The sequence below is a fragment of the Carassius auratus genome, chromosome 27, assembly GCF_003368295.1.
Source record: "Carassius auratus strain Wakin chromosome 27, ASM336829v1, whole genome shotgun sequence".
NCBI lineage: Eukaryota > Metazoa > Chordata > Actinopteri > Cypriniformes > Cyprinidae > Carassius > Carassius auratus.
In genome coordinates, this window is record NC_039269.1 from 17022322 (window position 1) to 17047032 (window position 24711).

Genomic DNA, 24711 nt, shown 5'->3' on the forward strand with positions numbered 1-24711 from the left:
AGAGATCTGAGTCTGACACTCATCTGTAGATTTGGGCAGGCAGTGATAGCAGCTTCTTGACTGAATGATGTCACATCTTCAGCAAGAGAATTACCCTGAGAGGAAGCTCTTTGATTGAATAAGACCTCAATTCAGACTGACACAGTTTAAGCCTTGATATTTGAATCAAAGTAAGTGTTACGCACGGTGATGAAATAAAAGCATGATTGAAAATAAAGATCAAGAGAGAAATGTTGGAAGAGTTGAATAATATCAATAGATCAATATTTTGATCTTTTTTTCAATGTTTTTTTTTTAACCATTTTAAAATAAATAAAGTAAGCAGATTAGTTGCAGAAGCAGTCTTTATTCATGGAATTTACAAACATTAGCAACCGGTGAACGTAGAACACCATGTTCTGTGTCTTTGTTGTGTGTCATGGGTTTCTTGATGATGGAGATCGAATGTAAACACACAATTTGATTGAAAGAGCAGGAAATCTGAATTAATTGCTTATGACAGTTTATGCTATCGTCTAGGCTGGGAAAGAACCAATCATTGTTTGGCCAATCAGCATACGTCAGAACCTCAAAATTATCGTATTTGGAAGAAAATTATCATACACAAGTCAAACATACAGAATAAAGCAATTAATCTAGATCAGGGGTGTCAAAATCAGAAATCAAAAGAAATAAAAGTCTGGAGCCCTGCAGAATTTTGTTCCAACCCTGCTCCAACACACATACCATGTAGTTTTCTACAGTGTTCCAGCCCTCCAGGAATTGAGTTTGACAACCCTGATCTAGACCAACATCTTTTTGACAGGACCTGCAAATTACCACAATATATAAATAACTTAGTGGGAAGGTCCAAACTCCACCACTGAGTCGCAGTCGCTTTGTTTAGATGTGAAAGTGAAAGTGAAAGTGAAAGTGAAAGTGAAGTGACATACAGTCAAGTATGGTAACCCATACTTGGAATTCATGCTTTGCATTTAACCCATCCAAAGTGCACACACACAGCAGTGAACACACACACACACACACCATGAACACACACCCAGAGCAGTGGGAAGCCATTTTTTAGATGAGATTGACTTTGGAGAAAACATGTTAACATGACGCATTTGAATGGAGAAACACATGAACAACTTTCGCAATTTGCTGAACATAGTTGCCCCCTTTGAAATCATAGAAAGTAGATATGGTGCCAGACTTCATCAACATCCATTGCCTTTGTATTTTCCTTTTAAGGACATGAGTAGCAGTCGCACATGTAAATCTGTCAGGGTGGCTGCTAGTGTCTTAGCTTGCTCGTCAATCAAAATGCAGATTATTTATTTTTTTACAGTCACTAAAGATATTAAAGGCTTGGTTATAACAGTTGTCTCTGTGTAACCAAAGTTCATGTGCTGAGCTGTTTTTGAATCTATATATTGTTCTACATTATGGCATCGTACATCATATAGATTGCAAATTATCGACCCTGTTCCTAGAACTAAGCATGTTCCTAATTCCTTCAGCCAATGATTCTTTGAGCTATGAAAATTTTCCACCAGTGCAAAAGCACCTTAAGATAACTATTGTGCAATGAGAATGATATTGGGTGACCAAGTTAAATTAAAATTTGTATTTGCGCAGACACATAACACACAACTCACAGTAATTTAAGTTTCTAGTAAAGTAAAAAAATAAATAATCCTTTGCTATTCATAGCTTTCAGTCACATTATTTAGTATTTAAAATATTAATATTAAAAGACCAGATTCAATAATCACCATAATAATGATGCATAGTTTACATAGTCAAGCAGATGAGGCCCGGATATGAATGCAATCTGCTTAATGGTTCACTTTTCTTAGAATGGTAATCTATGGGAAACTATTTAATGTGACACTTTGCACATTGTGTTTATATCCTGGGTTCATCATGCTTGCCTGTACAAAATATACATAATCAATAAAGTGTTTACTGAATTTTTCCTTTTAATAATCTGTGTTTTACTACATTACTACTTAATGCAGTCTGCGTAAAAATAACTATAGGTCAGTGGAGCAAATCTTTGTTTTGCCCTCCAGGGGTTCCTATATGGGTGTTACGTCACGTGAAAATCAATCAATCAATTATATTATACACCATATTCTGTACTGATTTAAAGGAAATTACTGCTGTTTTATGTAAGTTAAAGTTGTCTGCAAAAAAAAGAACTTCCTTTATTAAAATAGAATGGGGAACTGCTGTTGTCAACCAGATGAGACTTTTGAAATTAGAGACCACTGAAAGAGAAGGTTAAAAAGTGGAAATTAAATAAAGAGCTAATTACTCAGACACAACTGTGGACAGAATTTACAAAGAATCAATTTGATTCATGCGGTTCTTCATGTTTTCAGATTTCACCTGTGACCAGCAGCTTCTAGAACAGCCAGAGTGGAAGCGAATAGACTGGAGTGGGGAAAGAAGCAGAAACTCTGCTGCAGAGAGAAAAGAAAGTCGCTGATGGGCCTTCAGCTCCCCTTCTGAAAGAAGAAGTGGACACTTCTGAGAAGTCAGCATGGAGACCGACTGATTCAATGCAGGAAAAGGTGAAACTTTCACCTGAAACTTTCCTAAAGACTAAGAGAGCAGCCAGCCATCCAAAATTGTGGCAGGATTGGTAAAACGTTCAACTGACTGACAATTCACAAATTGGCAATACTCTAGATTCAATAAAAATTAAATTCCAAATATTTGAAATCACAAATGCTGTCACCCCAAGGGGGGTGAGATAGTGATGTCTTTTTTCTATGGATCCAGGATGATGTGGAGATCTCCAGTCAGCTCATGATGAGCAACAAGCAGCTTCGTTTCTGGTTGTTGCCCACTGTATTATTGTGTTACCCATTCAGATTTAGTGGTATCCCACACCTGACGAGATTGAGTTCAAGATTCAGGTAGGTTTTTTTAAATTTAGAATTTAGAATTTCTTTTACACTTTATTTGGTAATGTTTTTTTTTCACCATTGCTTAAATTTGTGTTACCAGTGACTGTTAATTTATTCTTTGCAAAAACCTATAATTGAATGATGTAAGCTTGTCAGATTAATTTGATGAATGAAGGATTGATGATCATGTATAAGAAAAATGATCAACGAGGGATTGTGAATTATTATTATTATTATTTTAGATTAGATTTATGTTAAATTAATCATAATCAACATTTCTTTCTTTCGTGCAGGTTTAACATTTATATGCTTTTGAGTACTAAATGCTCCCAACACTGGAAACCAAAGTTGGTGTGTTGCAATAATGAGTTGAGTAGAGTGGAAAAACAAGCTGAAGTAATCAAAAAACCAAATTAGCTTTCCAGGAACTGGGGGGGGGGGGGGGGGTGGGGGGGGGGGGTTCTATATAAACTGTTGGTTGTATTCTTTTTGTCATGAGGATGCTCTGTGATTGCTATGAGGTCACCCTGGCCTGGAACACTAGAGGTATTTGTCCCGCTTCATATGGCGCTTTACACTGCTTTGTACGACTCAGTACAGCATGTCACGACTCAGCTCGGTTTGCATTTCCACTGCCATTGGGAATACCTATAAGGGTGTGACGTCACTTGAAAAATATAAATTATATAATACACCATATTCTATATTAATTAGAGGAAATTACTGTTTTACCAACTTTCTCAGTATGTTTCACCGTCATCAGGTAATTCTGAGAGAAATATGGAAATATTACAGTAGTGTGTCCTAAGTGTTAATGTCAACTGAAAAGTTCTTTAAAACGTTTTAAACATGTCTAAATATTATTAATAGAAAACATATTGTAAAATTGTTCTTAACGTTTTTTTTTTTTTAAATCTTGAAAAGATGTTTTGCTGTTTTAATTTGATTTTTATAGGTCTAATTATACGTCCTGCAATGTTATACTTAATGGTTTAATTTATGTAGATAACACAAATTACATTAAGGGACTTGAAGCTAGCAATGCATGACAATGTCAAATTAAACTTAATTTATAGCTTCTTTAAGCAATATTGTTCAAACTGTTAGCACTGGGCATACCTTGTTTTCATGACCTCATATTAACTGATAAGTTACATGGAATATAAAAAAATTATTCAATCTGAAGGACTGCTGAAATTAATTAGTACAGTCAAGAAGTTTGTTAAAAGTAAAAAATAAAACAAAAGAATTTACAGTGTGTAAAACCATAAGGGGTGAAGCACCATTCACACAACCAAGGGGGTGGGCCCCTCACAACATAACACCTCATCAATAATATTAGAGGGATAGTTCACCCGAGAATGAAAATTTGTCTATCTTCTACTCACTCTTCAAGCATCCTAGGTGTGTCTGACTTTCTTCTTTCAGAATAATCCAATTAGAGTTATATAAAAAAATTGTATTTGCTCTTCCAGGCCTTTCAATGGAGGTAAGTGGGTGTTTGTTGTCAACAGTTCAGAAGATGTGAAATAAAGTGCAAGTATCTGTAATAAAAGATCCCTCACATGGCTCCGGGGGTAAATAAAGGCCCCCTGTAGTGAATCAATGCATTTTTGAAGAAATATATCTAGATTTCAAATGTAATAAAAAAAAAAAATCCCACATTTCACAGAGGCACGTGCACATCTCCCTGGGTACTACAGTCTGCAGAAGTTAGAGAAAAAGTGTTTATTACATTTGAAATATAGATATTTATCTCACAAAAACTCATTGATTCGCTACAGGGGACCTTTATTCACCTCCCAGAGCCGTGTGAGGGATGTTTAATTAACAATAAAACCAATAAAGGTCCCCTGCTTAAATGTTAATACAGTTTGCAGTCTTGCATTAATTTGAGAATGGCCAACTTTAGAGAATAGAGAAAGGTATCATATTCTGAATCAATATGAAAAAGTGTGACACAATGTGTGGAAATAACAAATGTGAAGAAACGTGATCTTTGCTCCTGATTATCTGAACAAAATCAATAGTGAAATACTAAAAGAAAACGCGCATATTAGCAGTGAATAATGTCATATGACAAAAAAAAAGTTATATTTAGATTCTTGCAGTTCTTATAAATTACTTTAAAAACACAATCCACTAATCAGATTAACCCCAATCAGACTCAGACACACAGAGGATAGATAGATAGATAGATAGATAGATAGATAGATAGATAGATAGATAGATAGATAGATAGATAGATAGATAGATAGATAGATAGAAATAGCTATCAACATTAATTGTGTGATAAAATATGAAAATAATGTATGTATGTTTTTTATACATTGTACATCTCAGTTAAGATGTTGGGAAAGAGAGAGTAGTGAATAAGTTGTATTGTACAATGAATTCAATAATTAAACAATATTTTGTTATTTTTTATTTTCACTTAAATTAGAAAGACTAATATTATGACAGAGGGAAAAAAATTCTCACCGCCTGACAAGCACGTGTTTCCGGCCAGCCTCTGTTGACTTCCGGGAACATGGCGATCACCGGGGCGGCGGATGACCACTGGCAGAGTGCAAGGGGAGTGTAACGGAAGGCTGTGCTCCCCGGTTACAGGCCTGAAAGACGAGTCCTCCGCGCCGACGGGACACGAGTCTCGTGTGTGGATCTGTGTCGAGATCACAGAGACAAACAGTTCCGCTCAGGAAGCTTTACCTTCACCTACACTGATAAAATCACTGACTTTAGCTGCTGAAAAAGAGTCGCGCATGTTGATCAAGCCATGTCCTACCGGATCGCACCAAATTCACGCACTATATTAGCCATATTTTATTAAAACTGTCTCGGTTTCGTTACGCGAAGCAGATGAACCTCAGTATTAAACTGCAGATCGTGTGAAATCCTCGTCGGTGTAGCAGTTTGTTAGCAGTGCGCAGCTCTGCTCCTCTTCCGGGGCCTCAGCAGATGCTCCACAAATCCTGCTTTTACAACATGTCAGTCCCGTTTAAGCCTTTATTTAATATCAGTTTGTAAATCCACACGGCTGTGCAGCACAGTTAACCTTTGGATGATCTGAATCGAGAGCCAATGTCACCAACTCCCGCCTTTGAACTCATCCTCCTGACCCTGCACATCCATCCCTGCGCCAGCCTCTGAGAGAAACATGTAAGCCTGCTTTACAAGACATTATCACGACAGGACCATAGCAGTGTTGTAAGGGAAACATTTTAGACCTAATCTGTTTTATAGTGGTGCATTTATTAAGACAATTCAAGCTTTTTACTGTCACTGTACAGGTACAATGAAACTATTAACAAGTGTTAAAAATACTGTTAGACGTTTGAGTTAAAGAAACATTAATTAAATATCCTTCATCATTTACTCACCCACCTCATGTCATCCAAACCAGAATGACCGAGTTTAACGAATGAGGACAAAAACATAAAGTAGTTTGTTTAACTGTATTCCAAGTCTGAACATATGCAAAAGCTTTTTTTTTTTTTTTTTTTTTTTTTTTTTGTGAACTCAAAAATCGTTGTCATCAATGAAAATCATTCTTGACAGCTGGGAGGTCAGCATTAAGGTCATTGTATGGAAAAGAGCAACATTCAATTGAATTATTACTCCGGTTTTAGTGTCACGTGATCCTTCAGAAATCATTTTGATATGATGATTTGATGCTCAGGAAATATTTCTTCATATATCAATGTTCATATATCAATATTTGCAGTGCTTAATATTTTTGTGGAAAGATACAATTTCGGGGATAAAAGCATCATTAAAGTTATTTATATGACTATATTCCAAGTCTGAAGACATTCTTCGAGTAACGTATGCTATATAAATCACTAAACTAACCACCTTCGAGCTCCTTGTATGGAAAAGAGCACCTTGGACAAAATGCTCTTTTTGTGTTTTTGAGTTTGAAACAACATGAGGTTGAGTAAATGATGACAGAATTTTAATTGAAGGGGCAAATGTTGTGGAAACAGCATTTAAATAATCTTTGATGTTTGTTGATGTTCTCAGAGACCACCTCTTGATTGGCTAACTGATGCTGTGGTCATAAGATCAGTGTTTCCGTAGTGACTAGTCCAACCATTGACCCACCAACACGAGTCACTGACAGTAGATGCACTTCTAATGCCAGTCTCTGTGTAGAGTCATAATGCAATATACTATATTTGGATAAACAGTTGTACTGCTTTTTGTGGAAACCATGCTACATTTTTCAGGATTCTTCAGTTAACAAAGTTCAAAGGGGCAGCGTGTTTTAGAGATATATTTTTAACTATGTTTAATGCATCCTTTTTGAATAAAAGTACTAATTTCTTTCTGACCTCAAACTTTAGTCTACATTCTCATCTGGATAGCTGTTTTTAAAGTTTTTTTTATCTGGATCAACCTTAGAATCAGTATCGTTTTATTGTGTTATGCCAACCATCCTAATTCATGAATGAGGTCTGGTTCAGATATGAGGACGGCACATCCTCTCCTCCGCTCAGCCTCTGATGGAAAGGGCACATCAGCCTGACAATTCTCAAGTTACTGTCTATTTCTGGAGCACCTCCTGTCTGATTCATTTGTGTGGAGATTAGTTTCTTTAAGCACTGGACCATAATGTTACATCTCATTGTGGTTCAGCACTAAAAGCAGCTGGAAAGAGACTTAAAAAAACTGCACTGTGAAATGTACTCAGTAAAATATGTGCTTTATGTTTATAGGAGTGTTCTTTTGAACTTCACTGCTGGACCACCCTATATACCATGCTGGGGCTGTCTGTATGCTTTGGCCTCTTAACCTGCAGGAGATTCTCCTCGTCCCACCAGCGTTCTCTCCTACTGAGTTTAGGTGCCCTCACTAGTATGTACACCACACGTATGTACAGTGGTGGTGGGGGTAAGCCAGGACGCCGCATCGGCCTGATGGGAGGAGGGCCGCCCATGCTGGAGAACCACCATCATCAGCTCCCGCCTCATCACCCTCATGTCCATCAGCCTCAGAGCTACCCACCTGTTTATCAAGCCCGTCTAGACGCCCACCGGCCCCACTACCAGACCCACCAGCACTACCACACACACCCTCAAGTCACCCACCTCCCCCCTCCACACTACCAGCCTCACGCGCATTTGCACCATGGCAAGAAGAAGACCTGGAACTTCATCCACGAGAAGATGAGTTACGACACCTTCTTCACCATGAAGCGGCTGATCGATCGCTCGCGCACCGTGGATGAAGTTCTGCGCTGGGTCACCCAGAATCCAGGGAAGATCTCGCACAATCATTACCCTATTGCCCTACAGAAGATCGGTCAGCTGCTGGTGCTGCAGCAGGCGGGAGGTCAGGCGGGTGGGAGCGGATCAGGCGGCGGTGGGGGAGCGGGTGACGGGGCCTCACCTGCATCCTCTGCTGGAGGTTCGGGGGAGAACGCCATACGACAGATTCTGGACAATCAGGATTTTCAGACGCTCTGTGATGCCATTGTCAGTGACTGTGCCAAGTTTGACAACTTCAGCATTGTTAACTGCCTTTATGCTGTAGCTGCTCTTGGTGAGTCATCACCTTTTAGTTCAGAAGCTAAAGTGAATGCAGTGTAGTTAGATAACATGGACAGGCATTTTTTAATATTACATTTTGCACTATTTTTTTATTAGTAAGTAATTAGGCATATGCCATTGACATTAAACATGACCCTTTCAAAGGTCGTGTTTCCTTACTTCCATTTAACAGGGTTAATTGAAATGAAGTGCTTTAAAGAAAAAAAACACACACAATGCATATATCGATTTTTTTTTCCCCAGGAATATTTAATGGAGAAAAGGTGCAAAATAGCTATAGCTATTTCTATAGCAGCTTGCATTTATGTAGTCATTAAAGTAAAAGGATGTCTAAATATTAAGCAAATGTGTAAAAAAAAAAAAAAGAAAAAAAAAATTGGTTGTAAAACACAGTTAAAAAATATTTATCATAGTTAAAAATTGTAAAAACAATTAATTGCTAAATGTTTATTTACAATATTTATTAATAATGATAATCATTACCTGCACATAATATACAAGGGGCAAAAAAAAGTGCATGGTGCATGTTTTTCATAGTAGCTCTTATTGCTGTTATTGAAGCAAAAGGGTGCCCAAATAATAATAAATATATTAATACATAAATATGTTTTGATATTAAAGTTCTTGTTGTTTGAAACATTTTTAGGTTCATGCCATGTCAAAGACCCAGTTACAGTCTATAGTTTCTTGCCAATATTTAATATAAAAACATGTATTTTTGTATAGATCCTCTGTGTTCTCCATCTCACTCAGGGCTGCCCAGTGACTCTCAGATCGTAAAGGTTCTGGAGGAAGAGTCCCAGGCTCGCCTGTCCCAGTTTAACCAAAAGGACATCTCCATGGTTTTCAGCAGCAGCATGAAGCTTCATCCGTCCAGCCAGCATCCCTTGATTGAATCATGTCTCGCCGGGCTAGAGAAGAACATTGAGCGGGAGCGCCATCCACAGACGCTCTTCCTGCTTCTCTCCTACTACCGCACTAAATGGAGAGCGCTGCGGGCGGCAGAGGGAGTCTCTCCTGAGCAGCTGGTGGTGAACCGGAAGATCCTGCGCCTGGTGAAGCACACACTGGCCAGTGTTAGCAGCGTCCGGGACCATGAGATGGCTCTGCTGGATGAGATGCTGTCAGCTTGCGCCAGGGAGGCTAGCAACAAGAGCCTCGAGCTTATCTTCAGCTCTCACCTCTTCTACCAGAACAGGCAGGAGAAGTTTGTGAGCAGCCTTGCAGGTGAGTTAACAAGTTAAAATCATGCAGCTTTTAAACATACACAAAAACTGAATGGGGGATGACTGTCTTTTATCTTTTAGAGGAGTTGCCTAAAAAGGTTGATAGCATTACGCCTTACACCATGGCCCTCATCGCCAAATACATCGCTCGCCATCGGCTCAGAGAAACACGCTTGCTAGACACCATCGCTGACTTCTTGGTCAAGAAGGGTGAATACCTGGACAGCAAGGTTAGAGAACTTGTCCAGTTTTGGTATTAAAGAGTTGTTTCTATAGGAAAGAACATGAGTAAAATAAAAACATTTTCCATATTATACAATGCTGATGAAACCATATGAGCAATGTATTGTATTTAACCTTTCCCCTTTTAACATTTTCTCTGTGTAGGTGATCCAGAAGCTTGTTTTCCCGTTCAGTCGTATGAGTTATCGGCCGGCTAATGAAGCTCAGTTTTTCTCTAAGCTGGAGATGGTGCTTGAACTAAAGGCTCCGAGTTCTCCGCTGGCCACCGTAAACATCCTCATGTCTTTATTTCAGCTGGGCCATTTCCCTGGGCTCGTTCTTCACCGTGTCTTCTCCCCAGCGTTCATCAGTAATGTCACCAGTGAGTTGGAGTTGGTCTTTACTGAATGCTTGTCTGTGGAGTGCTAAGAAGACTAGTGCTTGTCTGTGGAAAAGATAAAATAGTCAGCCTTTAAATAGCATTATTTGTTCAGATGGTTTTTTCAATGTTTAATGAAACTTATTTATAATATCCTGGTCACATAAAAGTAAACACTAAAACTGGATTAGACCAGTACACACTATTGCAAACACATTATAGGTGACACATAGCAATTGTGACCTCTGCTGGTGACCTTATTTCTTTACATAACATTCATTGCAATTCTTTAACAGTATTTATTTATACTGTGCTTACCATAATATAAAGGTACTGTCTTTTAATACATTACTCGCATAAAAAATTAAACTGAATTCCAAAAAGGATGAAGGCATGTCTAGGTCATGTTTCATATTATTAAATCAAAATGATATGTATAAATACTTAATTTTTTTCACCTTACAGAACAAAGAATTCTGGTTTTGTTTCATTAAAATAATTCTAGAAGCTTCTTACAACGGAATATCAAAAGTTTGAGTTTGGGGTTTGCATGTTGTTTTTTTATTAAATTTTTTATTATTATTTTTTTTATATATGTTGTTTTAAGATGTCTCTCATGCATACTAAGGATGGTTTTATTAAAAAAAATTCAGTAAAAAAATGTATAAAATATAATATAAAATTATTGTGATTCAAAATAACAGTTTTCTGTTTAAAAAAATGTAATTTATTCCTGTGATGCGAGCTGAATTTTTAGCAGCCATTACTCTAGTCTTCAGTGTCACATGATCCTTCTGAAATCATTTATAATACAATAATTTGGTGCATAAGGAAAAAAAAATTATCAGTGTTGAAAACAGTTTTGCTGCTTATTTTGTGGAAATCATAATTTTTTTCCCCACAATTCTTTAACAGCATTTATTAGATTTTTTTGTTGTTGTAACGATGTAAAAGAGTTTATTGTCATTTTTTCCTCTATCTCTTGTTTGTAGACAGCCCATATGCTCTGATTGTACGACGCTATCTTTCACTACTGGATGCAGCCGTCGAGCTGGAATACAGGGACTACACTGGACCTCGCCTTCAGGATACACACAAAGTGCTAATGTTCGACCACGCTTTAACTGCAGATGAGGTGAACCGCAAATACAGGTTAGTGACTTTAGAAGTCTGCCAGTATCCTGAAATCCAAAAGAGAGGTTGCATCAATTTGTCCAGGTAGCCGTGAGCTCAGAGTGTTTGTGTTGCAGTTATAAAGGTCTGGTTGCAGAGGCACTCCGACAGCTTGTTGGTGAGCATGGCTACAAACAAGATGAAGTTCTCGCACCAGGATATTACACAGGTCATTTTCTTCTTGTAATCCATGCATTTTTGTAGAGGTCAACTGATATAGCCAATATAGGTCTATATGGTATTGCTCTATTTAATTTAAAGATGGTTAAATAACATGCCATGATGTTTATATTTATTTTATGAAGTTTTCTAAAAAGTCCCAAAGTAAACTTAAGCCCCAGAAATAAATCAGATTCCCACTTCTGACACCTAACAACCATACAGAAAAATGTAATGGCTGTTGCTGGTAATTTAAGAAATGATGTGGGTGTATGCATGAATTTAAGTATTATCCATTTTTGTTGTGTAGAATTAGAATTGTTTGGTGCTATTACGAATTAATGTGTAGTTTTCTCTTATGGTAGTTGTTTTGTAGCTTTATTTATGTTATATATCTACACATATGTTGACTGTGTTGACAAACTATTGATTACATTTTTTTATTATACTTAAGTGTCTTATGCTCCATCTGCACTTATTTGCTCTGGAATAAACAGTAAATGTAAGCTTACAAAATACAGTAATATCATGAAATATTATTACAATTTAAAATAACTTTCATTCAATTTTACATTAATATTCATTTTGGTATTACTATTAAATTCATGTGGCATTTTTGACTCAGATTTCCTGCTGTGGGTGGACAGCACGGGCCGTGTCCTCCCCATCAGAACAGGCACAGCAGCAGCAGGTTCAACCGCGTGTGTAGTCCTGAACCTCAAATCTCCAGAGGGGATCTCCAGCTCTGTCGCAGCCCTTACTACTGACTTCCAGAAGTTCTCTCCTTTTGTCCCGTCACTGGAGGAAGGGGTCGACAAACAAGCAGCAGAGGAGTCTGCCTTCCTGTCTGCTCCCATGCGTCCCCCAGCAGCAGCAGCAGCAGGAGGAGGATCTCAGAGCGTCGGTCCTAACGGAACGGTCCTGCTGGACTACAACCCATATTACACCACTTCAGATTATTACTCGACTCTAGCCAAGGAGCACTCTCTGGAGAGCCAGGACAGCTCCACGCTCAGTAGCCCCTCAGACTGCCTGACCCAGACAGGACCCTCTGTTCCAGGCACGGTTGCACCGCAAGACTCCCTGTTCCAGTTCTCCATTGGAAAAATCCTGGAGGACGAGGGAGGTGCTGCAACAGGAGCAAACCCGGTGCCGGACTGTGAAATCGCTCCATTTTACGAAGGTGTATCGTACCCAGAGAGGGGTGAGAGTGATGTTGTGGCCGCTTCTCCACTGCAGCTTCACAACCCAGACCACCCTGAAGCTGACCGGACCCCAGGAGAGCAGGTGAAGAGGTCAGTCCTTCCTTAATCATTCAGTCAACCATATCTATACCATCTTGGCTTCAATGTCTTTCTCATTATCTTTAACCCATTCTTTATTTCTTTTCTTCCTCACATGCAGGGTTATTATGTCTGTAAATGATAAATGGCATTACTGTCATAATTCTGATGTGCTGGTCGGGTCCAGGGCGATGAGAGACCGTCACCTGCAGTTACTGGGCTACATCATACTACAGGTAAACACTGAACAAAAAATAATAGGGACCCACCAATATTTGGTATCTGACTTAATTTTAATAGCAGAATATTATTTTTTTTATGTAGCATTCATTAGTACATTCAAACCTAATATGATTGCAGCTATCTTCTTTAAAAAATAAAATAAAAAACACTATACTAAAATCAATAGTTTATGTCAATGTATATATACACATTAAAATACATATTAAATCTAACATTTTGAGTTCTTCTAAACAAATATGCTTGCATGGGGATAATATAGCAATATTTTATTCTTATAAAGTTGATATCATTTTTCATTTTTACATTTTAATTAATATTTAAGAAGTTTGCAATCATTTGACAATGGATTAAAAAATACATGTGTAAAATAAACATACATTAGATGACAAAGTATTTTATTTAAAAATATAATTAAAAAGTAAGTAAACACTAATCAACAGGGCACTCAGTATTCTGGGAAGTTTATGTGCATTGGGAATCATATTTTTCAAATAAAGTCAGGATAACCCTCATTTTACATACAGCACACAGTGAAAATAACCTGAATATGACAGTGGGCAAATGCGCAGCATAATTTGAAATCACAAGTTTAAAGCACAGACCGACTGTCACACAGAAAACACATGATCATACCGGATAAAAATGCATGCTTCACAAGATCTCACAGCTGGACTCAACTAAGTTTGCGAGGTTTGTGAAATTAAATGTTCATTAGTCATTCAAAGAATTGTTTAAATGCTGATGGCAAACGAGAAAGTATTATAATGTTTGCCTTTCTATTACTAACAATAGGAAATCAATTGTTAAAATACTTTTTGTATACATTAATTCCTTTGTTTAACTGTTCTATCTGATTATTAGAAGCTTCTATCCATCTTAGACAGAATTGTTAACGACAGCGAACAAGAGGGTGAGTGTGAGCACTGTGTGCTCAGGCGTTTCCTCTCTCAATGCTGTCAAAAGTCTGGTGCACCATCAAAATAAAACACATCAGCCAAGCAGAAAAACATATGCCCGATGCTGATATTTGAAAAATGCCAATTATCGGGTGATATATCGGCCTTGGCAATATATCGGTCTACTGCTAATTAGAATGATTTCTGAAAGATCATGTGACACTGAAGACTGTAGTAATGATGCTGAAAATTTAGCTTTATGATCAAAGGAATACTTTGATCTGTTTTAATATTGTAATATTATATTATATATAATATTCTAATATTTCTGTTTTAAATTGAAATAGTACTGTACAACAATACATTTTTACTATTTTTGATCAAACTTGCTTAATAGTCAAATCTCTATTGCATTAAGGTAGCATTAGATTATGGCAAAAATAAGGAATTTACAAAAAAAAAAGTAAATAAAAATAAAAAAAAAGTAAAGTAAAATAAATTTTCTTGTATTTTACTTGCAGTTGCCCTATTTGGAGTTGGAGAAGCTGAACGGGATAGAGGAAGTGAAGCAGTACCTACACAAAAAGCTGCTGGAGGTTCCTTTATGACGACATTAATGCAGTGTGTTTGTGTGCTTCAGAGAGCATGTGCGACATCCACAGTTTCAAGAGGTCTCGTTGTTTTCAGAAAGACTATGGTGTACTTATGTGTCTGTGTGTGTATGTGAGCATCTGTAAGTGCGTTTGTACACAGGATGTGAACAGTCCTTGATTTCAGGACAAAACTTTGGCTGACACAAGGAATCTGGGTGGGTGTTGTTGTTATTCTTTAATTACACAGAGATCTTCTTTGGGCAAAGTTCAAAATAATATATGTAGTCTAACTGTGCCTGGATGATACAGCTTATTCAGCGTCATCAAGCAAACATTACTTCCCTCCATTCATTCTCAATAACCATCACAAAACATCAGCAGCACAAAGTGAGTGTTTTTCGGTATAGGTGAGAAGAGCAGGCAGTTTGTTATTATAAGTTCCCCAGCAATTTATTTTAGCTTTTGATGGCGTTCCCACATCCCCCTTTTTTGTGTGTGTGTTTAGGTGCAAATTTGGGAGCAGGAACTAAGTTTGACTTTTGGGGCAAGTATAGTAGACTATATTTCATGGATGTGGACACAGGTTTGCAGGGGTCTTGTGGTGATGAGCCACAGCTATTTGTATTTCAGATGCTGCCGCAACGACCACTGCTGCTCTTTGGTTTTAAACCTAAAAGAATTGAGGTTTTGGGGATAAATATGGACGTAGATTGTAAGAAATAAATGGGGATGTTGATTAAAAGTCTTATGACGTGAACTGTATGGATTTACAGAATAGATAGTTATATATTATATAATTATTATATGCAGGAATGGGTTATGTTTATGTATTTTATTTTCTCAAAATGATTAACCGTTTTGGTGTCATGTGAGGGGAAAAAGCAATGCACAAAGTTGACTGCAGGATAGTTATTAAATAATGTTTTCATCTCTCCCATGTGGAGAATGTTGCATTTTTAGATTGTGCCTTTAGTGTATGAATATATGCTCATTGTAATATTCAGACAAATTCTAAATAAAAAGCTTAATGAAAGTCTTTTATGAAAAGACAAGTCAATGTAGCTGCAGTTAATTTCATCATTAAAAAGAAATTAATTCATGGAATCCAGTTGGATTTGTCATCTTCATATTTGCCACAGTGACAGGCAACTCTCTAGTGTGATGTTAAAGTATTATCATAGTTTATTTTAATAAGTACAAAATAAGTTTTGCATAGTTGATTTCAAATAAAGCCAAGAAGGTTTGTTAAATCAAGGCATTGCTTACATTCATGTGCTTTGAGTAGCTTGATACGAAAAGCATAAAGATCCCAATATCAGATCTTAATATGGAAGATGTATTTTGTGTGATTCAACCATATACCACTTTCTCGGTGTGCATTTGCTTTGCTCTTTCTTTAGAGGGAAAGATAATTTATTATGGGAAGTGAATGTAAGTGGACCGTGTGAGTGAATGTCTGTGTCGGGTAGCAGGTGGGGAAATGGATTGAAATGTCTCTTTATATATACGTATTAAAATGTCTATATAAAAAAAAAGATTATTAAAAATGAAATGGAAGAAAGTTTTGTTTGTCTTCAATTAATTTTTTCAAGGTAGTTGTAATATCCTAATATTACATTCTACACTTATGTCAAGTTAAAGCCAATGTGTAGTGTTATTTTAGTAAAATTTAAATAATTTTATAGTATATATTAACATTTTGAATTATTATTATTATTATTAGCTTTCAGTTTTCTTTTTATTTTAGTTTGGTAACTATTTTGCTGTCCACCGAGTTACATTCTATTCTATATTATTAATTGTTCGTATTATAATAAATATTTTTATTATCAATATTTTGTTCCAGATTCATTTCAGTTACCCTCACGTTGTTCCACATCTGTTTGGTTTACTTCTGCAGAAGACAAAGGAAGATATTTTATTAAATATTAGTTGTTTTTTATAATTTTTTTTGTCTAATATTAATGATTATTCATTTTATTTCAGCATTGTTTCAATTAACAATGTGGTAGTTTGTTAACAATTTGTCTCATCTTTCGATAAATCCTCATCAAAAGTTGAATATCTAAATCTTAAAAATGGATTTATTAAATTTAAAGGGATTTTGTCAAGAGCTTCAAGCTGGCCTGTCAAACGTAATGGATTCAGCCTGTTTAACACAGTCTTATCAGCTGCTAGTGGCAGCTCTGAGTTTGTCATTTATTGTCCAACACATTTAAGCATCTGTGTGTGAAGGACAGACAGTAAAAACTTAATCTTCAGATGATCTAGTTGCAAAATACTTGCATTCATAAAAGAGTGTCTGTTTATTTTGTCACAGCTGCATTGACAGGTAAAGTGTTAGAATTTTCTTAAAGAACACTTACACTTCGCTCATCATTTACTCACCCTCACGTCGTTCCAGATATGAGTGATGTGTCTTCTGGGCAACATAAGAAAAGATTTTTCAAAGAATGTAACAAAACATTTTTGGTGGCTATTGAGATAAATCTTTCATGTTCCACTGAAGATAATAAAAAAAGACTAGATCTTTTTCATATGGTGAACTATCCCTTTAAGTTCTTTCAGAATTAGTTATGTCAAATTACGTAAATTTATGATTTTAATAATATATAATGTACAGTAAAGTTATCCGTGATTAATAATATCGGGATTTTTTAGACTAGATTATTATAGTTGTCTTGAAGGATTTGATTTAATCCAATAAACCTTTATTTTGAAGGTATGTTTTTTTAGCCGGAAGTTGTCGTTGTGGCATCGTTCTAGGCGGCCAGTGATCAGGAAGCGTAGACGCTAAACTATGCGAACCAAGGACCATCAAACGATGTGATATGTCAACGGTAAGTCGTTTTCGGAGCTTCGCAGAGGCTTTTACAAAGTTTTAGTCCACTCAGTGTTCGAGGACACATTCATTCGACGCGTAGCTAAAGGAACCAGCTGTGTTGGGCGCGTTAGCTGCTCTGTTTGGTGACTGTAGCGGTGCCTTTACGGTCATGGACAGATGTTCACTAATAAACACACACCTGATGTTTATTAGACCAACACCCATGGCTTTAGAAAATATAAAAATTGGCTGTTTTTGTAAAAAAAAAAAAAAAAGGTTAACGTTACCATAAACTTTTTTTTTTCTGTGTGCATGTAACTTTACTGGTTACGTGGCTGTTGTTTTTTTTTCGTTTCCTGTTCGTGTTCTTACCTTTACATTTACGTTTCATGATTAGACGCGTAATTATGTGAACGATCACACCTATGTATTTAAATGAAGCTTTAAAAAGGTTTGATGTTAGATGTTAACGCGATAGTACACCCAACGTTAATGAAAAGTAAGTCATCATGTACTCACCCTCGTGTTGTGTCAAACCCGTGTGACACTGTTTCTGAGGAACAGAAGAGGAGCTGTTTGATTGAATGACAGCTTCTCTTCAATCTCAGTGTATGGAATACGATTTTATGAAAGTGAAAACTCATGTCTAACATCTCTTATTTTGTTTCACTGATGAAAGAAAGCCATAGAGGTTTGAAATGCATTCTGAGGAACATATTCTACCCTCTTAGCTCTTGAGAAATGTGCTGTGCAGTGGACTGCATGAATAATGAAAGCAACTGTCATCAGGCGGCATGAGATATGACCTGAAACATGCTGATGTCCAGAGTTAAAGACAGGAAATATCTGGTTAACTGAGGGACCACTTCACTGCTTCTCTGTTCAAAGGTTGTGGCTTATGCTTCTAACAGTTTAAAGCATTGTACACAGACTATTTCTGCTTTTGTAGTCTTGTTGTGGGAAAACATCAAATTTATGGACCAATTTATTGGCCTAAAATGATTCAGATGGTTATGGCATAGTTTTCTAAGGTGAGACACTACAGGCAAGATCATTGATTTTTCATGTGCTGGTCAGTTTAGAGATTTAGGGTTATTTGGCTTCAGTGGCATGTCTGGAGCCTCATGTCTGCCTGAGAGGTAGAAAGAAAACCTCCAAAATATACATTTAAGTTTTTATGTTACGCTTGGAGATCTTTCAAGACTGTTTCTTTTTTTTCTTATTCACTGAGCATAAAACCTCTATTTAAGTAGTGCTTGTGTACTCCTAAATGTCCTTTTTTTATTCCCATTCCAAGGTTTTTGCAGAGGAGTTTGTTCATTTATCATTTGCCTGATATAATACTGGTTAATTCACAGGGAATGTTTTATTTCCCTTGCTGATGAAGCGTGAAAGTATTTTCTTATTTATGGAGTAATAGAAGATATCAACAAAATGAAAGAGGACCTGGCTTTATCCAATGTTCGTATTTCTGTAAATAAATGTAATTTAGTTCATTTTAATTAATTTTAATTCTGCATCATTGACATACGAGCATAACATTTCAGAAAACATAAGAGTTCAGAAAAAATATAAGAGGTGTTAAGAATGATGATATATGTTAGGTGATATTTGTGTGCTATGCACTTGTGGTGTCTTGCCTCAAAGATGATCTTGCTATTGCTCCAGCAAACCTGTGATCATTGGTTGATTAATAACTCATTTCTTGATTAGGGTAAAATAATTTTAAAGATTCCTCTTGACGAGATTTGTTTTTTCCTGTTGACTTGAATATTTATAATAACTGCTTTGAGATACAAATTACAAATCACTTTTGACATGGCATAAAGTAATAACTTATGCTGAAGAACTTATGATATTGAATGGTGCACTTCTTAAAGCTTCCACTGTAGCTCATGCATATTTCGCTATATTTCTATTGTCTGTTGCAAACAATTTGAGTGTTATGGGCTAAATCTTGGTTCATGTCAAATATTTGGGTTATACTTTAAAGCTCGTATTGGATGCTAAAAGTCTGTGACTGAGTCTTCAAAGAAGGCCAGGGTTTGAACTAAAGAAAAAAAAAACCATAGTTGCAACTTTTTTTTTGTTATTTTTGTTAGAAAACAGGAAGCTTGTTTATCATTCTCCCCACATTTACCAAATACAAACTTTGTATCTGTATCTTAAACTTAACAGATTTTACAACAAAATGAACCCCCAAGGCAACAGACAATGTCAGTAGTCTTTTTAAAATGATCAGTTTTCTCACAAATATGAAAAACCTGAAATTATCTAGGATTTTTAATATAGTCAAAACATGGTTGAATTGTAATATTTCTTCTCCTCTTAGAAAATTGTTTTATACTGCATGGTACCCTTGAGTTTTTAATCAGGTTAATTCACATTTAGTGTTCAAACGTTTGAGACAAAGTGTTTTTAATATCTTACTTGGTTTCTATTTAAATTTGTAATAATGTTAAATAACAGTAAGTGTGGTTTTCACTATGAAAATAGCCTAAGCACCTAGCATGATGTGTTTTTTTAAAAAAATAGCTTTTTAAAAAGTTAATTTGTCTAAATTTCTGAAGTGAACATATATTGAAGTATAATTGGCAGGCAGTTATTGAATTAATTTGCCTGGTTAAATAAGAATATTGTTAATATATATTGGCTGCTGCAATCTCTTTAATTTTTTTTAAATTATTATTAATATTGGGTCATTCCATGTCAGTTAATTAACCAGAGTTTCCCAACTTAAATTTTTGATTTTGATAATATTTTTTCTGTAGAAAGATAAACATGTTTAGTGATAAAAGCAGAAAGATTAAATGTCAGGGATATTATATTTATGGAGTAATCTGCTATCATATATATACACACATTTATGAAAGCAGATTGAAAGTGGGGCAAAATGGCAATTTTCAGAGCCAGTTTCCGGGGGAATGTTACCACTGAAAATGGATAATATTCCACAAGAAAAGTTTAAGAACTACAGTCTAAAATCATATTTCAATATCTTTAATACTGCTTGAGTTATAGCCATGCAAAATTGGGAAAAATATTATTTATGGCACTGTGACAGTTACGCTCAATGCAGTTGTTTTGACAGAAGGAAATCAGATGTGTCTCTAGTTTAAACACTATTTGTTCTTCCGAAATTCCTCTTTAAAAGAGAAGTATTTTGAGAGAAAAGTTTTTTTTTTTTTTTTTTTTTGCAAATTGACCCACATTTGGTTTTTAACCACTGAAAATGTGCACAATTTAACGTTTTACCCCAGGTGCCATGTTGAGATTCCACTATCTCTGGAACCAAACCGTATAAGGCCTTAAAAATTAAGATGCCGATAGTTCAAGACCCTAAATCTATATAAAGGAATTAAGTTACTTTTTGAGTTACAGGCCTGCAAATGGTCTTTGCCCATTTTTGAATGGTCACCGTTGGCACATAATGTGATAGTCAACAGATTTTACTAATAGACCTACCGATCTCTGTGTAAAAGTAACCTTATGATGCTGCCATCTTTCTGAAGCCATTTATAGCTTGTGTAAATTGGCTCTAAATCTCAGGAAAATATTCATACATAACAATTAATATTTTGGCTTTCATCACTATACTGGATTATCTTTCTTCAAATTTTTTTCAGCCCAATAACAAATTTGAGCCGGGGAAGTTTCAGAAATTGAGTTAATTTGACACTGGATGACTCTGTTGTTGTTTAACCTGTATTTGATTGAAATAATTAACTGTCAGGAATGTCATCAGTAATTGTGAACATTTGCTGTAGGTGCCTAGTCTGAAGTTGCCTTAGTCCAGGACACAGCAGACCAGGATGGCTCTAATAGAGGGGGTGGGTGATGAGGTCACCCTGCTCTTTGGAGTGGTGTTCCTGGTGCTCGTCCTGGTTCTGGCCTGGGCCTCCACTCACACTGTTGAACCCCCTGAACACCTCCTCTCACCCAGCCCAGGGACCTCCCCCTCCACAGAGACTGACAGCCAGGAGCCGCTCCCCGCGGGTAACACGGACTCGTCGCCCGGCGAGAACAGCGAGAGCGATAAGAGTGAGCCGGGAACAGAAGCGGGAGCGGCGGGACAGGCCCCGGATGCTAGTAGGGCTGGAGGAGGTGATGGAGGCCTCCTGGAAGGAGCAGGGATTGGGAGGGATGGGTTGAGACATCGAGAATCAGCGGGTCCCTCGACTCAAACTCCAGCCAGCGCCCCAAGTGCCACACAACCTTCAGCCGAAGATGCACCGAATGACTCCCAAAGAAACATGGTGCTCAGGCTGAAGTTCTTGAATGATACGGAGAGGACAGCACAGGTGAATCCTCAAGACACCATTGGTTACGTTAAACGGTAAGCATCTGAAAACTGATCAGAAAACGTTTGGGGTTTTTTTTTTGAATCAAATGGTTTTTATGTAAGATTAAGATGCTCGAGGCAGCATAAAAATTACAGCAGACAGATGGAAACATGGTAATTTTTATAGGTATTTATTTTAAATGAGCAAAAACAACTTCTGGGCTGGGCAATTAAAAATTTAAGAAGTGAACAATTAGTTGCACCAAGGAATTAATTATTTCACTCAGATTTATTTGAAAATGTTATTAGTTTCTAATTATGTTGTAATTATTTAAAATTCTTCAAGTAAATTTTTTTTTCATATAAATTCATGTTTTATTTTTCTGAAAAAAAAGTTATAGATTGCACATTTCTTCTTTTCCAGTTTATTGTAATTCTATGTCCTTAAATTCAGAATTGCAGTTCTGTGTCCTGTTTGCTACCTCAATTTAAATTCAAAACTTCAGCTTGATATTAACAGGCATTCTCAATTAAATTCTGAATAGTGCTTGCGTTGCTTCTGTTTGTCTTCTGTTTTCATGCTTATATCAAGATGGCAGTTGTACAGTGATCATTCATGCTCTTCAGAAGGCATCTTTGCTATTTATTCAGTTTTTGCATATGGATTATATCCTTGGCTCCCTGCTGAATAAATTGTCACTAGGCAACTTATATATTCTTGTCAATCAATAAGAAAGCTTCAGCCAAGAAAATGTCTGCAGCAGCAGCCCACACACAGTTACCGGCCAGAGACCTTTTGTTCCAACACCACCACTTCATCCTATGCAGTGTGTCGCACTATGCTTTCAGTCAGAAGAGTGAACCGAAGGGAGACCTCCTTAAGCCTCATGAGACACAATTATCTATTCTTACAAGCAAGTACCCTTCTATTAAAATCAGGCAGAAGGGTTCTTCAATGTCTAGTGGATATAAGAGGCATTGAATGTGTGGGAGTCCACAGGATGTTTGCAGTAGGTTAATGCACTCTTTCGCTAGGTGAGAGGTCAGTTTGGAGAGTTTTCAGTTTTGGAAAGATTCATTGAGAAGACACCTTGTATTTGCAAAGAAAATCACTGCACAATAACTTCTGTTTTCTTCTGTTTTGAATGGAATGTAAACATTGAGTTTTTAAAAACGCTGTTTCTTTCAGGTTTTATACAAATGTTTCAGATGTTCCTAACTCCCCAAAAATGTTGCATAAAAATAGTTTCAAATGCATTAGCACAGAATTATTTAGGGATGACAAAATTAAATATGCCTACATTTCTGCACTATATTTAAGATGTATTTATTTATTTTTATTATTTTTTGTCCTTTGTCTGGAGCTACACGCCAAATCATATTGGAAAAATTTTGACATAGTAATTATGATTTGAAACGTTGACTGATTTTATTATACTTTAATATTCTGAAGGAAGACCTTTTCTGTTTCTTGGTGTAGTTATATAATAACTTTTAACATTATTAAATGTGCAGTAGGAGATCTTGGAAAATGCTAACATTAGCCAGATATCACTGAAGTAAAACCCATTTCTTGGTCCTAATCCTTCCACAGAATATATAAATACAGATAAAAACATTTAAACCACTTAACTTACTGATTGCTATCGAGATGTGAATTGACTTTCAACCTGCATAACAAACACTGTTCTGAAGACAATCACCTATTATTGCAGCTTTAAGTCAAGCAACATGTGTAGGTGTTTAATTTGTGTGTGTATATAAACATCTGTGTGTTTGATTACATTTTCAGGACTTATTTTGCTGGACAGGAGCACCAGGTACGTCTGATTTACCAGGGTCAGCTCCTTCAGGATGACGCTCAGACGCTGGCCTCCCTCAACCTGGCCGACAACAGTGTTCTGCACTGCCACATCTCCCAGCACGCCACGCGGGCCATGCCTGCCGGGGCACGGGCTGCTGACCAGGTGCATGTGGCGCTGAATGTGGGCAGCCTCATGGTGCCTCTGTTCGTGCTTATGTTGTCTGTGCTCTGGTATTTCCAGATCCAGTACCGCCAGTTCTTCACTGCACCTGCCACCGCCTCACTTGTGGGCATCACCATCTTCTTTAGTTTTGTTGCGTTTGGGGTGTATCGCCGTTGATGGCTGTTTCTGTCCACTCATATTCAGAATTTACATGTTTGCGCACATACAGATACACATTCTTTGCACTTGCTCACTCACCAGCGCCAGTAGCAATGTCTTCTGGGAATTCTGGACTTTTCAGGTTTGCTGAAGGCTGTGATTTCAGAGAAACATTTCTGAGGTTGTCTGTTTTTTTGGGGGGGTTCAATACTTTTGCCATTTTTCATCTGCACCAAGTTAATGCTTGTCACAGATAGAAATATGCTATATATTTGATTTTTAAAAAAGAAAAATAGAGATGCTGATTGTGCCTGTCCTCTTTTTCTTATTTGTGTTTTCATGTGCATGCTGCCAGTGTGAAACTGGGGCTTGCCTGTTAGAGGGTTTGTGAGTTGAAGGTGTTTGAGATTCAAGCAGGCTTGCCTGGCTGTCTGCCAGACTCAAGCTGTAGTAAAGCAGTTCAGCTAGAACTGCTCTCATGTGTTGGGACAATGAAAATAATTTGTGTACAATAAGGCTTTTGAAATGGAGATATAATCTATTAAATCATTCTTTTATTTACTGGTGAGTGGTTTCATTTTTTAAATATTTTAATACTGATCATAAGATCATTTTGAGAGCCATTTTTCTATTTTTCCAAAACGGCACACACTTTATTGTATACTGTAGTCCCCAAAAACATTTTTGGAGCCTCATGTCAAACTTAAAATGTCTGAATGTCATTCACTTATAAATAAAATATCACACCATGTGGTATCTGCAAGCAAATGGTGCACAGAACTAACTTAATTTTTCTGAGTCATCTTTCCAATTACTATCAACAGACTGGTGTCAGAATGTTATTTAATGAATG

At 36.7% G+C, this 24711-nt stretch overlaps 2 protein-coding genes across 2 annotated transcripts; both read left to right on the forward strand.

Moving 5' to 3' along the window:
* The first annotated feature begins 5404 nt into the window (after positions 1–5404).
* Positions 5405–16187, forward strand: fastk (Fas-activated serine/threonine kinase). The gene is made up of 10 exons (XM_026206251.1): positions 5405–6059; positions 7619–8444; positions 9206–9679; positions 9760–9908; positions 10066–10282; positions 11272–11431; positions 11530–11621; positions 12237–12906; positions 13016–13130; positions 14555–16187. The coding sequence occupies exons 2-10, from the start codon at positions 7661–7663 to the stop codon at positions 14639–14641; spliced, it is 2748 nt and encodes a 915-aa protein (XP_026062036.1). The 5' UTR covers positions 5405–6059; positions 7619–7660; the 3' UTR covers positions 14642–16187.
* A 1155-nt stretch (positions 16188–17342) lies between these two features.
* tmub1 (transmembrane and ubiquitin-like domain containing 1) lies at positions 17343–24419 on the forward strand. The gene is made up of 3 exons (XM_026206252.1): positions 17343–17466; positions 21218–21786; positions 23525–24419. The coding sequence occupies exons 2-3, from the start codon at positions 21263–21265 to the stop codon at positions 23874–23876; spliced, it is 876 nt and encodes a 291-aa protein (XP_026062037.1). The 5' UTR covers positions 17343–17466; positions 21218–21262; the 3' UTR covers positions 23877–24419.
* The last annotated feature ends 292 nt before the right edge of the window (positions 24420–24711 follow it).

Bases quoted from the DNA above. Each gene is read 5' to 3' on its own strand.
- fastk (XM_026206251.1), top strand. From the start codon at position 7,661: ATGCTGGGGCTGTCTGTATGCTTTGGCCTCTTAACCTGCAGGAGATTC. The intron at 8,445-9,205 runs GTGAGTCATCAC...CATCTCACTCAG, and splicing joins TTATGCTGTAGCTGCTCTTG to GGCTGCCCAGTGACTCTCAG. The intron at 11,432-11,529 runs GTTAGTGACTTT...TTTGTGTTGCAG, and splicing joins GAGGTGAACCGCAAATACAG to TTATAAAGGTCTGGTTGCAG.
- tmub1 (XM_026206252.1), top strand. From the start codon at position 21,263: ATGGCTCTAATAGAGGGGGTGGGTGATGAGGTCACCCTGCTCTTTGGA. The intron at 21,787-23,524 runs GTAAGCATCTGA...TTACATTTTCAG, and splicing joins ACCATTGGTTACGTTAAACG to GACTTATTTTGCTGGACAGG.